Consider the following 15,527-nt stretch of genomic DNA (forward strand, 5'->3'; position numbering starts at 1 on the left):
AAAGCCTCCCAGTCCCCATCAGTGTTACAGTAGGTGCAAACATTCCTGAGTGTGAACAGGACAGCATCAAGCACACGTTGCTAGCACACGTTCCTTTTTTTCATTACAATTCTATCCGTTTCTCTGGCTAACTCAAATGAAAGTTGTGGATTGGAGAGGTGCTAAAATCCATAAATCCTCTCCCAAGTGCTAGTGGCTAGTAGTCAATACGCAGAACATATGCAGCTGGAAACCCCTTCTGCTACGTTTTTGTTCTTAAAAGAAAGGGAGCCAATTAGCACTGACAAACAAAAGATAAGATGAAAGACATTCCCAATTTGCACTGCTTTTGTTCTGCTTGAGCATGATTGCTCAGATTTTGCCTCTAACACAACTGTAATCTTAATGACTTCTTCCTAATCATTTCAACATGAATTAGCAAGAATAGAGCTGCTGGGAGCAGGAGACATCTTTTTTTTTATATTCATGGTTGCTGGCTAAAGATTCTAGGTGATATCACAAACCTAATAATAAAAATTAATGGGAAGAGAAGAGAGAGAAGAGAAGAAGAGAAGAGAGAGCAGAAGAGAAAGAGGAAGAGAGAAAAGAAGAGAAGAGAAAGAGGAGAGGAGAGGATGAGGGAGAAGGAGAGAAGAGGAGAGAAGAGAAGAGAAAGAGAAGGAGAAGAGAAGATGAAGACGAAGGAGAAGAGAAGAGAAGAGAAGAGAAAGAGAAGAGAGAGAAGAGAGAGAGAGAAGAGAAGAGAAGGGAAGAGAAGAGAAAGAGAAGAGAAGAGAAGGAGAAGAGAAGAGAAGAGAAGAGAAGAGAAGAGAAGAGAAGAGAAGAGAAGAGAAGAGGAGAAGAGCTATTCATTTGTTAGGGAAGTACAAGGATCATTAAATCCAGCTGCCTTATCAGTTCAGGGCTGATCAAATCAAACCACATTATTAAGGGCATTGTCCAAATGCCTCTTAAACACTGACAGGCTTGGGGCATTGAGTGTCTCCAGGAATGCTGAGGTTACATTTGGTGCAGGTAGCTCAGTGTGCAACTGCAGTGTGAGCTGCAGGTTGAACTCCTTGGGGGGCAGGAGGCCAAGCCAAAGACTGAGGCAAGAGGCAGGGAATTCTGAGTGCCCACATGGAGACACGACAGGAGCCGACGACTCCAGACTCTCCCATGCTTAGACTGTGAGGGGACAAAAGCCCAGGGTTTTCTTTTGTCTGGGGTCCCTCCTTGTGGGCACCAGCTCTGGCTTTTATTTTGTTATTTAGTTATTGTACCAAGACTAAATTGTTTTAGGGATCTGGATATCTGAGACACTGCTATGGGAAACCTGGGATCGAGCAGGTAAGGAACCCTGGTGTGACTATGAGTGTGGGGTGTAGCCACGAAAGGGCCTCAGTCCCAGCTCAGGTGGTGCAAGTGTGACGGCCAGAGCGGTGCTGGGTGGTTGGACAGTTTTCTTAACTGGAAGCCTGTTCCAGTGTTTAAGCACCCTCTCAGTTAAGAAATATTTCTTCATGTCCAGTGTAAAACTCCCCTGATGCAGTATTGAACAATTCCCATGAGTCCTATCAGTGGATAGCAAGGAGGTGAGCTCAGCAGGCCCCTCTCCACACCCCCTCCACAGGAAGCTGTGGGAAGCAATGAGGTCACCCTTCAAGTCTCCTTTTCTCTGAACTGGAGAAACTCAGAGTCCTCAGATGCTGCTGACAGGACATTCCTTCCAGTTCTGTCACCACTTTCTTGCCCTTCTCTGGACACATTAAGTAACTTGAACACCTTTCTTAAATTGTGGGGCCCAGAACTGCACGCAGTGTTCTGGGCGAGGCTGCACCAACACTGGATGCAGCAGCACACCAACCTTTTTGACTGGCTGGTCATGCTGTGTTTGATACACCATAGGATGGGGTTTGTCCTCTTGGCTGCCAAGACACACTGCTCTAACAGCATCTATTCAGCTGCTGCTGGCCAGCCCCCCCAGATCAGAGTTTGCAGGGCGGTTCTCCAGCCACTCTCCCAGTTTATACTTGTGCCTGGTGTTACTCTGTTCCGGGTGCAGAAAATCCACATTTTGACTTCTTAAAATTCATTCCATTCATCACAGCCCAATGCTCCAATCTATATACATTCCTCTGCATGGTCTCTTGTCTCTCAGGAGCTTCAAGAGCACCTCCCACTTTGGTATCATCAGCATCTTGCTAATGGTGCATTCAAATCCTGCATCAGGCCATTGATAAATACATTGAACAAGATTGGCCCTGGAAACTGAACAGCAAAGAACAGCACTGGGGACTGGTCACCAGCCAAAACTAGCCCCGAAACAGCCAACAATAATGCATCAACATCTTCAAAAGGCATCAACAATAAATGTGCTCTTGGAAGGAGTCTCTCTTTAGTGGTCATGACATTAATGCTGTTACTGCAGACTGAACACTGTAAATCCCATAAAGACATCCTACCTGCCATCTTGTCTGCTGATTGTGTATCCAAACAGAGGATTGTTGACAAAGCTGATGTTCACTCCAACTAGAGGGGTCCCATCTGCTGTCATCACCTGGCCTCGAATCACACATGCATGTCTGCAAGAAGGAGAAAAATGATAAGAAATAGCAAGTCTTCTTGACAAATGCAGGGTTTTCCTCTGTTGATGTGGCTGCAAATTCCTACAGATTAGAAAGCCAAGACCTTTACAACCTGTAAAGCTGGAGGGCGTGCTGTGTGTTTTGATGGTGGGATGCTGCCCATGAAGGCTTTTTCAGGTGTTGTGTAAAAACCTTTGATACTCAAGGTGAGGTTCACAATTACCCTACTATACAAAAGCAACTGTTGCAGCATATACTTCATTAAGTATAAACTTCTGTAGGATTCACATCATCAAACTGAAATTTCACAGAATCATAGAATCTCCTGAGATGGAAGGGACTCACAAGGATCACTGAGCCCAGCTCCTGGCCTTGCACAGAACAGCCCTCAAATTATACCACATTCCTGAAAGTGTTGTCCAAACACTTCTGCAGTTCTGGCAGGCTTGGTGCCATGACACTTCCTAAGGAGCCTGTTCCAGTGCCCAACCACCCTCTGAGTGAAGAACGTTTTCCGAACAGCCAGTACTGTCTTAACAGTATTGCCCTAATTAAAAGCAAGGTGTGTTTTAAAATCAAAGAGAACAGAAAATTACCATGCAGTACACAGACATATTTAAGGCACAAAAGCCACAGAAGTTCCTGGCCAAGGCTTGGCAGCTCATTTCTTTCCCATTTGGGAAAACCATGACAGATAATTTGCCAGGTTCAGAGAGCTTCTTTACAATCTGCCTGGGGAGCTGAGCACACTAATAGGATGGGCTTTTTCTTCTCCTCTTTTTCTTCCCAAGTTCAGTAGATTGCACCATTTTATAGGCTACATCTATTCCAACTACTCTGTTATCTGTAATAAGCTCTTTTATCTAAGGATTTCAAGGATCTTTACAAACACTGATTAATACAGCCAGATTGGTATTTTACAGAGAGAGGAAATAAAACATGGAATGATTTTCAGTTGTCCAAGGTCAGTCAGAAAACCTGCAGTAAAGCCAAAGACAAATTTTCTCGGTTCTCATTCCAAAGTCTGTTTCCAGACTTCTAAGTCATTACTACATTGCTACCTTAGGAGCTTCCCATAAAGACAAAACATCACATGTCTGCAAGAGTGTCTGAACCCAATTTTTGGCTGAAGGTAACTATTTTTCTGAGCAGCAACAGCAAATTGTAGTGTCAGTGTGCTAACGTGACCCAATGAATAATTTTCCTAACTGCTGTCCTGCTGGAGAGCAGAGATTGAAAGCCAATGTTTCTCCAGGTGCAGAACCAGATCTCAGCTAGAGTAAATCATCCCAGCTGCACTTCAACGGAGTAATGGTGCTTTGCTGGTTCAGTGAGGCAAAGGATGATTTCTGCAATGGTTTGTAAAGATGATTTCATAAACACAGATCATTAGGGAAAGAGACAGCTATTTTCTTACAGTCTACCTAAAAATCTGAGATTGTATAATGCAAGGAGATAAAGTATAATTTCTATTTAATAAAGGCTGCACAATTTTTACTTTCCACAGTACAGCAAACAGACCATTTGCCACGGAATCTTAAACAAAATTCCGGATGATCTAAATGGAGGGCTCCAATATTATCAAAAATTACCGCAGCAATGAAAACTGTGGCTGCAATCTAAGATGTGACTATATTCATATATAATTTTGGAATAGGTCACAGGAAAATTAGATACTGGAAATGATTTTTATGTCACTGAGTTTTCTCTGATGTATCATCACTGACTTCTTAGGAGTCATGTAGGAAAAGACTTGGACTAAATTTGGAGCTAATAATCCTACAATCCTACAGTGCTTTGGGCTGAAAGGGACATTAAAGATCATCTAGTTCCAATCCACCTGCCTTCCACTAGACTGATTTAGTCAGAACTCCATCTAACTTGGCCTTGAAGATTTTCAGGAATAGGCCTGATGGGGGGAATAATATCCTTAATACTTCTATCACTTCTCCCATTAAGGGCTCTAACTCAGCTTTCCATATACAACAACTGCAGAACAATAATCCACATATTGCACATCACCCTATAACACACAGGTAGAGCATAACTCAAAAGGATCATGATGCCATGGAATATGCTTGGAAAAATGTCAATGCTTGGAAAAACCCCAATGAAGTCAACAGGTCACCATCTGCAATGCAATTATTGCACTCAGTGAATGCGTCTGAGCAAATCTCTGAGCCAACAGCAGAACCCAGGCTTTCTCTTCCCAGATTTTTTCATGATCTGCTCCACTCTGCTCTATCTTCTTTTCCATTCTTCAGAGAGACCACATGATGGGTTTGAAACTGCCTTCTCTCAACTTCTCATCAAATGGGCTGCATATTTTGTGGAAGACAAGGAATCACTGCAAACTGTTTCATGAATACTAAGACTTGAGTAAAAAAGGAATCGGTGTTCTGTACCACATATTGAAGTAAACACTGCAACTGCAAATGTTTTAAAATAGTAAGAACAAGATCATCTGTGAACCCAAGAAGAACATTTCCACCTGTTTTTTTTTTTCTTCCAAGACGTCAAAGCAAGGAAAGAAAAAAATATATGTTGCAGGTGTCTCTCCTGCTGCTCTACACACAACACAAGTCCAGGCATTTTTAAAGTTCTAAGTAACAGTGCAAGCAGATTGGCCTAGACCTTGGCTCAGTAAATGCGGGTTGTGTTTTATATCCACAAGCATCTGCTCCATTACATATCATTGACAACTATTTCTACAACAAGCACCAGCACAAGGTGGACAAAGAGCTTCCTTTCACCTTGGCGGCTGTAGAAAATGCATTTGACATCCCTCCTTTGGAAAGAGACTTAGTTCCCATTCTGGCTGATGCTTCCAAGCACTCATCCAACTCTGCTTGCACACCTATGTGCTCATGGACTTGGAGGCTGACTCTTCCCAGAGAAGCAGCTCATCAACAAGCCCAGATGCATCCCCACCCTCTTGAGGACTATAACCATTGCTTTATTTCCATGCTTTAAGGAAAGATACTACAACTATGGGGACATCATTCCCAAATCACAGCGATAAAAAGAAGCTGGAGCAAGATGCAAGAACCTGAATCCATTTAAAAGAGGTAGAGATAGAAACTGCAGAACTCAAGCCCAGACTGTCCCTGATGAGTCTCAAATCTTCCTTGGGTGATAAAATTTGCCCCACTTGAATAAAACACAGTGCATTGGAAGCAGCTGGCTTCTCCAGTGTCAACATGTCCTTTCTGGAGGCAAGACTGAGTGTCTACAATGCCTCAAGCCCCCCAGGAACCTGGTTAATGCTAATTTAGTCAGCTATTTCCTTCAGTTGACCTTGGTCTAAATGCAATTACTCTGCAAAGATGTTAAGTGGTACTGCTAAGATGCTCAGCTCTGCTAGAACGTTTCCAAATACATTTACATAAAATTATCTCTCATGTTAATAGAGGAGATTTATTCCATCAGTCTAGACCTGCTATTTCAGAGTGTTTTCTGTAGTCGAACAAAATTCAATTTCTTGTACCTTGAGTCTCGTCTTTTCATTAAATTATTAATAGATTCCACCCATTGCCTCTGGTTTTCGGTTTGTTTTTGTTTGTTTTGTTTACTTCACTACTGTTACATGAGACTGTATGGATTCTTGTTTTACAAGGAAAAGCAGTCTCCCTTTTTCCTCTTCTTTAATTAGACTTTTCCTTTTTTTTTTTTTTTTTTTTTTTTTTTTTTTTTGTTCATAAAAACTTGCTTGAAAGACCAAATCATTTCAAAATGTTATTTACAATGTCAGATGGTATATCAATTTTACACTGTTGCTTTGTGAAGTTATCCTTTATTCCCAAGAAAATTAAATGAAGTCTTTCTGGTAAGATCTGGGGCACAGTGGTCAAACAGGCAGGGGTACACTGATGCCTTTACATTCATATTGCTCAGAGACAAATAAAGTTTGACAGACTGTCAACAAAATTCAAGTAGACCAAATCGGCCTTAGAACAGAAGCCAGAAAAGTAAATTCCACAAAAGCCAGTTCACCTCATGAGAGCACATTAAAGATTTGTCTTTAATACTAACTCTGATCCAATGTCTCAGAACCTAGACATTGGACCTTCTAACACACTTTACTCACAGATGTTTTCTGGTGACACTCTGGCATTTAGAAATAAAGGAAAAATACTGTTTCTGCTAAGCATTTTTCACTACAAGAAGAAAATTCCATGCATCCTAAATCCCACTTTTTCTGCAAGAAATGCATTACCTTGATCTCCCTGACTTAGGATAGGTGCCACAGGTAATCTCACTCTGATTAATTTCTGTTGCTCCTCAAAATACTTCCAGCATACATCACTGGACCTTCTTGCTTAAAGTTTTCAATGTGTGAAAATGGTTATCATGACTGCTTACCCATCCTCAGGCAAATTATTAATAATAAATATTTTAATTTGACATGATAAATCTCTTTGAACTTACCACTTTCATATTTTATTGGTATATATAAATATATGCAAATACATAGAGGATTTATCCCTCTGCTCAGGATAAAGAGCTCCATAGAACAAAAATCCAGAAAGTTATAGTTCACTGGGAGAATGTTATTAATGAAAAATAATCTCTACAGCCTTTCTGTGTGACACCAGTCATGTAAGCTGGTCTGTTTATGTCTCTTTACTGCACCTGCAAAATAACAATCCTCTCCTTACAGAGACATAAGAAGAATAGATGTAGTAATCTGATAATCCTTTGCATAGGGATTTTTGCATTTTTCTGAAACTCATCTGTGATCTGCTCAGTCTGATAAATGCCTAGAAGCATAGATGTGCTACAGTCTCTTGTCTTTAGCCTTGGCTGTGGCCTTTTTGCTTGAGAGTAAGAGAGGATAAAGCAAAATGTACCTCGTCCATTTTGGGTTGAATGCACCTGTCTAATGTTAAACAACCTCAGGGCAGTCTTGTACCAGGATAGACAGAGCGCTTGGTAGAATGCCAGGTAAAAGCTAAGGGCATCATGATCAAACAAACACACGGACACAGAGAAAATGCCTGAGCTGGAAGATGAAGGACAAAAGAAGAAGAGGAAAGATCAGAACATAGAGACATTCAAGTTGATTGCTTGTGGCAGTATTTCCCTCAAAAGCTGTCTGTAAAAACAGCCCTGCCCATTTCCCTCTTATCTGTGGAGAAAAACCTCCTGACAGTCTTTCCTTGAACTGAGTCAATCCATCTGGCTTTTTTAGTTCAGTTTAGTTGTAAGAAAAGCTTTAAGTCAAAACCTATGTACTGTTCTTAGCTGCCATCTGAATTAAGGAATTAAGGTAAAAAAGAATGCAGATGATTCTTCTGAAGGTCTACTTGTTAAAAGAAAAAAGGCACACTTATATAGGAAATGAAAATTAAAGAGCAGTCATCCAGAAAGAACCCCCTGCTATCATGGACAGGACAAGCGAGTTTCTGACAGGGTTTGGCACATGCTGTGGAGCTGGGATACAATCCTGCTGGATTTAGCAGGGCTTGATGCAATAGGAAATGGAATAATTTAATAATAAGAAGAAGCAGTTTATGATAAGGATGGAAAAACACTGGCACAGGCTGTGTGGAGAGGTCATGGCTGCCCCATCCCAGGAAACATTTGAGGCCAGGTTGGATGGGGCTTTGAGCAACCCAACATAGCTGAAGATGTCCCTGCTCATGGCAGGGGTAGATGGCCTTTAAAGGTCTCTTTCATCCCAAAATATTCTATGATTTTAAATACCTGACTGTGCTCATCCGAGGAGTTTATACTAAGGGAAGCACCAGGATGCTGGTCTCAATGTAACAAAGGGACTAAATGCAGTAATGTGTGACCATGTCCCAAATGGGGACCTGCTAAGTGGCACTGACAGATATAGCTTGGAACAGATCCTGCCATTCTGCTTTGTGAGCCACTGATAGAACAGGGAGCCTGGAGGATAAGAATCAGTAAAGGAAAGTCAGCTCTAAGTTGTTTGCAGCAAGAAACTGCACCTGCCCTGTTTAACCTACTCAGTGAAGGTACTTAAAAGGTCTCATCTCTGAAGGATCAGAAGATGCTGATGATTATATGGGCATGGTCCTTAGCTGTTAACCTTTAGCAAGAAACTTTCTACGGTATTTAGATGTTCCACGACAGACGCTGCAAAGCCAAGTGAATGAAAAGATCCAGTGAAGACCCATTACATAAATTGTCTGAATGAGGACAGGGGAAAAAGTCACATAATGCTCAGATACTTTTATAAATGTAGCTAATGAAGTTGATAATTGAAGCCAAAAAGGAAGTGCTTATGAATCAATATTTAAAGTAACATTTCTAGATGCAGATTTTATTCTTACTGTCTCTAGATCTGGTCTAACTTGACAGTATCAAACCAATGAGTCTTCTTCATCTGATATCTTTAGTATACATGCAAGGACTTTGTGTTTGTTTTGTGACCAATTGTTCAGTTTCTCAGGCTTCCCACTGCATGCACCTGACTCCATACTGCTCTGTGAAGACTTACAAGCTGATGGTTCTTGAACGTGTCCTTGGGCATCATCTTTTTTCAGCAGTATTAGTGACTGCTGGTTGTAGCTCCTCCAAAAAGAAAAAGAGGCATCTTTATTGCATTGCAGCTTGGTAACAAAATGTCCTTTGAGGACCACCTACCACTTGGAGAAACTCCATGATCACAGCTCTTGCAAGAATTCCTTATTGGCTCCATTCTTGAAAGAATCAGGCCCTTATTGCTTTGAAAACTTCCCCCAGGAATTGAACATTATTCACCTTCTCAATGTGCACCCTTGCTCTTTATGACAGCACAATCTTCCTCTCTGATCTGCCAAGCAATCTGGCCACTCTTGGAAAGAGATGCCACTCCTGCCATCCAGAGCATCTTGTGTCTTTATGCCTCATTGACTGACTATTTTTACACCTCAAGATTTCTTGGTTGAGCTATAATGGTAAGGTGGGAGGGTAAGGGATATGAGAAGGCTGCTCAGCAAAGGAAAAGATGCTGATGACATCTGTGAAATTGTAAAACTGGCTCCAACTGTTTAAATGAAAGTATTTTAGAACACAGTTTTATAGGAAATGCAACACATAATAAAGTTGGGCTGTGCTTTACTGCAGTTTCAGTGAAGAATCCTTTTACTCACAATGTGATTGACTAATGCTTTAGGAGTTGATGATTCCTTTTCTCCAGTAAAACCAAAGAAACACTTTTTTGCTTTGCATAAGATATCAAAGAAACAGCATCACACTCATATTTTTTAGGTCTGTACAATTCAAATCAAGTGTCCAGTAGTACATAAGGTGCAAGATAATTTTTCCACCTAATACTGAATTGTGCTTATTTCATGATTTTTTCAGAAGCCATTTTATAGCCATTATTTCTATGAGAGATAAAGACTTTATGCAGCAGTAACTTTTGGAGATGAATAGTGTATTCATGTCAAGTCTTCACTAAAAATGTCTGCAGAACTTAGTAGTTCTGTATTATTACAGTATTTTACATCTGGTATTTATTTTGTAAGCTCTGCCCACATATTCAGTTCTGCAGAAGTACGGGAATTCATTGAATTGAACAGAAGTACTGCCTTTCATTGAATCTGAGGCACCACAAAAACAAAATCCAGCAGACAGGAGGAAAAATACATTATTTCCAGGTTAATTACAAAATGATCTCTCTTTTGATGATCATAGGGAAAGCTCTTTAACTACATATAAGCTATCTGATAGATTTGTAACAATCAAAGGAATTAGGAAAAACGTCCAATAAAACATAAAAGATTTTATGTTTGGGATTATAAAACTGCATTTTTATATAGGAAGTTTTAACCAATTTAGCACATAAATATCACACTCAAAGGACAGACTCTTCCTGATAAGGCAGCTTTTTCAGAGGAAAGTAACTTAAGTACTGAATAAATATTAATCAAATATCTATGTGCAGATCCAAGAGAATGCATCAGCATCTACACCATAGTTTAGACTCCTAAATCCAAAAGTGCACATCAGTACCCCTGTAATCTTGGAGGTACTTAAATTTCAAGACTTCAAAACTTGCAAGCATGAAAAAATTCTTAATGAGCTATTTTATACACACTCCTTGGAACACAGGTATCACCAGAGACCTTTTAATTCCAGGTGCAGGATGGTGCAGTGTTTCTGTCAGCTGCCTCGCTGGGCCCTGGAAACATGCCCAAATCACACTAGGAAGATCCTACTCCTGCCTTTGTGCTTGGTCATAAATATCTAATGTTTTAAAAATATTTTTTAAAAGTTGCAGCCCATGTTCTCCAATGAATGTACACAGGACTTACAGAATTACAGAATTATTAATGTTGGACAAGACCTCAAAGATCATTGAGTCCAACCAAATTCCTTTTACTGACAGTTACCAAAGAGGAATATAACAACATCATGGTTACACTATGTTATGGAAAAGAACATAAATATGGACAGGAGTTTTGCTTTCATGACGTCCTGCAGGTACAAATTCCACAAAGTTGATGTAAGTAGCTGCATATATTGCATTTATTTACTAATGGGAATAATGTTATGCTAAACTCAAAATCAGATGGCAAACACTGGAAAAAAAAAAAAAATAAGCCCTGTACATAGGAAAGGTAAGTTTTAAAAATATGCTTTGCTCTTAATCCCTTTTGGAGGGATTAATTACTAAGATAAAAACCAGTACATTTTTAAAAATTCCTTGTTATTCTGTATTTCAAAACACTGTGACTTGTACCTAATAAGGAATTCATTTAAGTAGAAAACATTGAAGGAAGAATGATGCCTTTGGAAGATAATAATGCTGGGGAGAGGAGGGTCTGAAGACTTGCTGAGTTAGCTTGGTTTAAAATATGGAAAAAAATGACCTTGCTTCCGTTAATGTAGGTGCCATGCTGCTCCGCCAGTGCTCACCCTCAGAACACTGGATACTGTGTTATCTCTGTGACACAGTTTTGAACAGATGCAGCATTCCAAGCTGTCCTAACCCACGGAGTTGCTGTGCTCCCTAAGCTCCTGCATCACCTCTGGGTATCTGCATTCAGTGCGTGCATCTGACCTCGAGAATTTCCTGCTGCTGAAGGGAACTGCCTGGAACTCTGCATGGAGTTGGGCCAGGGCCATGGGCCGGACTTGCCAGCTCAGGAGAATCATCAGGATAAAGCTACAACTGGTAAGTTTTGGTTCTTTGACCTCTAACTTTGTCTTCAACTAAAGAAGTGTTTCTCATGTCGCTGTATCAAAGTTACACTTTTCTTAATGGAAGAATACGGGAAAGACAGATCACCTTAACTTCCTTGGGAAGAAACACAGAAAGATCTGCTGGGCTGAACCCACAGCCCTCCATGAATGGAACAAAATGTGTGAAATGTGTGAAAAGAAAAGATTTTTTGAACATATTCATAAAATCAGGGAATGGTTTGTGTTGGAAGGGACATTAAAGACCATTCAGTTCCAATCCCCTACCATGGGAAGGGACACCTTCCACTAGATCAGTTTGCTCAGAGCCCCATCCAGCTTGGCCTCGAATACTTCCTAGAACAGGGCAGCCACACCTTCTCTGGGCAAATACCCTCAAGGATACTAAGAAAACATAGCAATATTTTTAGAAATCACTTAGGACTGACCAGATAGACTACCAAAACATTCTGAAAAAATATTTTGGATTCCACCCCCCCTCCCCCCCCGCCATTTTCTTAGCTCTTCTTTGGCCATGATCAACATTCACATTTTTGTTTTGATGAGACTTGGGATCAATGCATTTAACTCTTTGACAATAAACACCATTTATTTATTCACAATAACACAGTGCACACAGGCATTTACAGCATACCTGTCTGTCTGAGTTTCTAACTGTGCTGTGTAACCCTCTCCACCTGGACCAGTAAGGTGCATTGTTCTGCCTGGCACACAGAGTGGTCACAGGAAGGTTAAGTGACATGTTTACGGATACCTTGTCACTCAGTAGTGGGAAAAAATGTGCAAAGTTAATTCTGATCAGTTTTTAAATCATCAAAATTAACTTATACGTACACTACTGACTTGAGGGCAATCAGGGACTACTCTTGCAGCTAATAACAGATGCTGCTCTCTGATGTTCCATGTAACTCAGATGGCTATTTCTAGCTGCCCAAGTAATCAGAACGGGTTGATACTACTGGCAGCAAGTAGACATACACAATCTGTCTCAAAAAGGAAGGGGTATAAAACACACTTACTTCAACATTGATTTCAAATTTTCTTTACAAAAGTGCCAATTCTGCACATGGTTTTCTGAGGCATTTTAACCTATGCCAACACTTATCATAAAAGACTGTGGATCAGGACTTTAGCCTGTTTTTGCCATTTTCTGACACCATCCCTCAAAAGAGAACAAATATTAGCAGGTGTCCTACTTTATAGTCAACTTACTGACACCACTGCATCTTGTGCTATTCCTTATGGTGATGGACAACTAAGAATGGCTTAAAAACAACAAAGCAAACAGTAAGAGTAAGTGGTTTCAAAATCAATACAAGAACGACCAAGTAGTAGAGGAGTACTTGTTATCTGTTCATCAAAATGATGTGAAAAGACATTCTACGCATTCAGAATTTAATTTAGCTACTTGCTTTATCATCATAAACACTCATTTCAATATGGGCAATGATTATTTTCTCTCCCCAAACATAAATAATATATAATTGCTGGTATTTGGGAAGAGACAAGGTCTTTGCCATTATCCATCAGGGTAATTTATCATTGTCTTTCTTTTTCTTCTGCACTGGTGAGAGAGCTTGTCAGCTCAGCTTGTTCTTAAAAAGCCAGAGTGTAATTCAATAATAAATTCACTCAAATGCTAGCTGTCACAAGACATTCATTTATTTGTATCCATTAGGTGATCTGCACTGCTGTTCTCTCTGAAGAATGGCTAAGCTGTGGTTTTGAAGCTCAGAACATATATTGCATAGATATTCAGTCACCTCCTTCACACTGTTGCCACTTCTGCACAGGCCAGACAGGGATGCAAATATGCCTGGGTTCCCTCAGGGTGATAATCAGTCAGCCACGACCTAGTGAAGCCTGGAGGAGCAGGCTGTAGTTCCTGACCTGAATGATGAGTGTGCCTGTGCCACTGGTGCCCATGCAGGATACCAGACACACAGGACACAGAGATCCATGCCACCTCTGTATTGTCTGCACATGGGGGACTGCTCACAGCAAATGACATGGATCCAACTCCAACCCTACCCCATGAGGATGATGGCGTTGGGACAGAAAGACACAGGAAGTTCCATGATCAACAGTCTACAGTCCTGATGCACACCAAGAAGGAGATGACTTCATGAATCATCCCAGCAGCAATGGGAGAGGGTTGGCCTAAAGCAGGATGCTGGAGCCCTCCATGAGAATAACTTGGTCCTGTCAGACAAAGCTTTAAGCCAGCAGCTGGAAGGAGTGATGAAAACAGTTCATCTTGTCCCCAGCAGCTGCTGTGATTTTTATAGACACTGAGCAGCTCCACAGATAGCAGGGATATTATCATCTGTCTGTTGTAAAAGCAACTGGTGGAGTTTCAGTGACAATGCTGCTGAGTAAAGGGCATATCCACAATGCAAATACAGGCAGTCTTTCTTGTCCAGACTAACTGGATCCCAGATGATCCCAGACCATGCTTGCTCACACATCTGTGGAAGCACTGTCATTTCCAGGGTAACCAGAGGAGCTATTCAAAGGTCCAGCTTTCTGGGTGGTGAAACAGGCAATTGAAACTACAAGGAGAAGCCGAATAAGCAGAAAACCCTTGCAATAGTTGAGTTTATCCAGATCTATAGGATCTTTAAGAACTAACAGGAACCCACGATGTCTTTTAAAATCCCAAAAGGGTAGCGGCATTTTCAACAATCCAACACTCACGAGTCTAGACCAGGTAAAATATACCTTCTGTTGAGGTTCTTCAATGTTACTTGCAATCACTCTTGTGAACCAAGATACTTGAGAGATGCAATACAGTCACAGCTTGAGGTGACATATCTGTAGACCATATTTAGTGGCACACACCCTATGCTGATAATTTGAGAACGGGAACCTCGTAAATCATTGCTGTATCTGTATAATTCTTCATCCTAACTTAAATAGAACAAGTTTTATTACTTCCACTGCATTTAATCAAAAGCAGTCATTAAAACATTCCTACTGACCTGAATCTTTGCATTCCCTCAGTCCAGTAACCTACATACCAGACAAACATTTCTGCTAGCAGATGCTCCTCTTGAATTCTGAATCTTCCCTTAGCGGGACATCTACAGATGTCCTTCGTACATACAGCTCTATCATCAGACCTATGGAACACATGTAATTCCTGTAGGAATTTATGTGACCTTAAATGACACATTCTTTCTCTGCTGGCACTCTCAGAAACAAATTCACTATATATATTGGAAATTCCCAATAGCTCTGTATGCTGTTGAATCCAAGCAGCCCTTAAAGAGAAGCTGCAATTTTATTTTTTTATTGTACAAATATGGAGATTCCTATAGTTCATTACTTATATGGAAAGTCCACTAAACACACGTGTGTGTAACAAAACTCTGCCTGTCAGAAAGGATACATATGGACCTGATAACAGAGTCGTCTGTGGAAATGCTGGGGAATTGCTACCCTAAATACATCAGAAAAATGCAATTATGAGCATAATCTATTTCATATTCTGAAGCCTGATTTTACAGCAACAAACCACGACTAGTCCAGACTGTTCAGTATCCAGTACCTGTGATCTTCAGAATATTAATGAAGGACAACAATTTGCAACACAGTAAGGGTTTGGTTATAATCTGAGTCAGTGGCTTTCTTGGACCCTGAAGACCTTGAAAGCAAGAAGTTTCAAGGAAAATATTGTATCAGGCGGTTTTCCTGACACTGCTGTGATGATAACATCAGGCTGCAGGACTACCAAAAAAGGTGATAAGTGGGAGGTGGCACCCAAGAGATGCTGGCAGTGTCCATTTATGAAAAGCATTA

The 15,527-nt window shown here is 40.7% G+C and overlaps 1 protein-coding gene across 9 annotated transcripts in view; it reads right to left on the bottom strand.

Moving 5' to 3' along the window:
- TENM4 (teneurin transmembrane protein 4) overlaps positions 1-15,527 on the bottom strand; it is a 585,909-nt gene that overhangs the window by 76,921 nt on the left and 493,461 nt on the right. For all 9 annotated transcript variants that reach the window (XM_058419235.1, XM_040055308.2, XM_058419240.1 and 6 more), the window contains one exon: positions 2,445-2,564. In XM_058419235.1, the coding sequence (XP_058275218.1) occupies positions 2,445-2,564 (120 nt within the window). The remainder of the gene's footprint in view (positions 1-2,444; positions 2,565-15,527) is intronic.

Source organism: Hirundo rustica, chromosome 2 (genome assembly GCF_015227805.2).
Source record: "Hirundo rustica isolate bHirRus1 chromosome 2, bHirRus1.pri.v3, whole genome shotgun sequence".
Classification (NCBI taxonomy): Eukaryota; Metazoa; Chordata; class Aves; order Passeriformes; family Hirundinidae; genus Hirundo; species Hirundo rustica.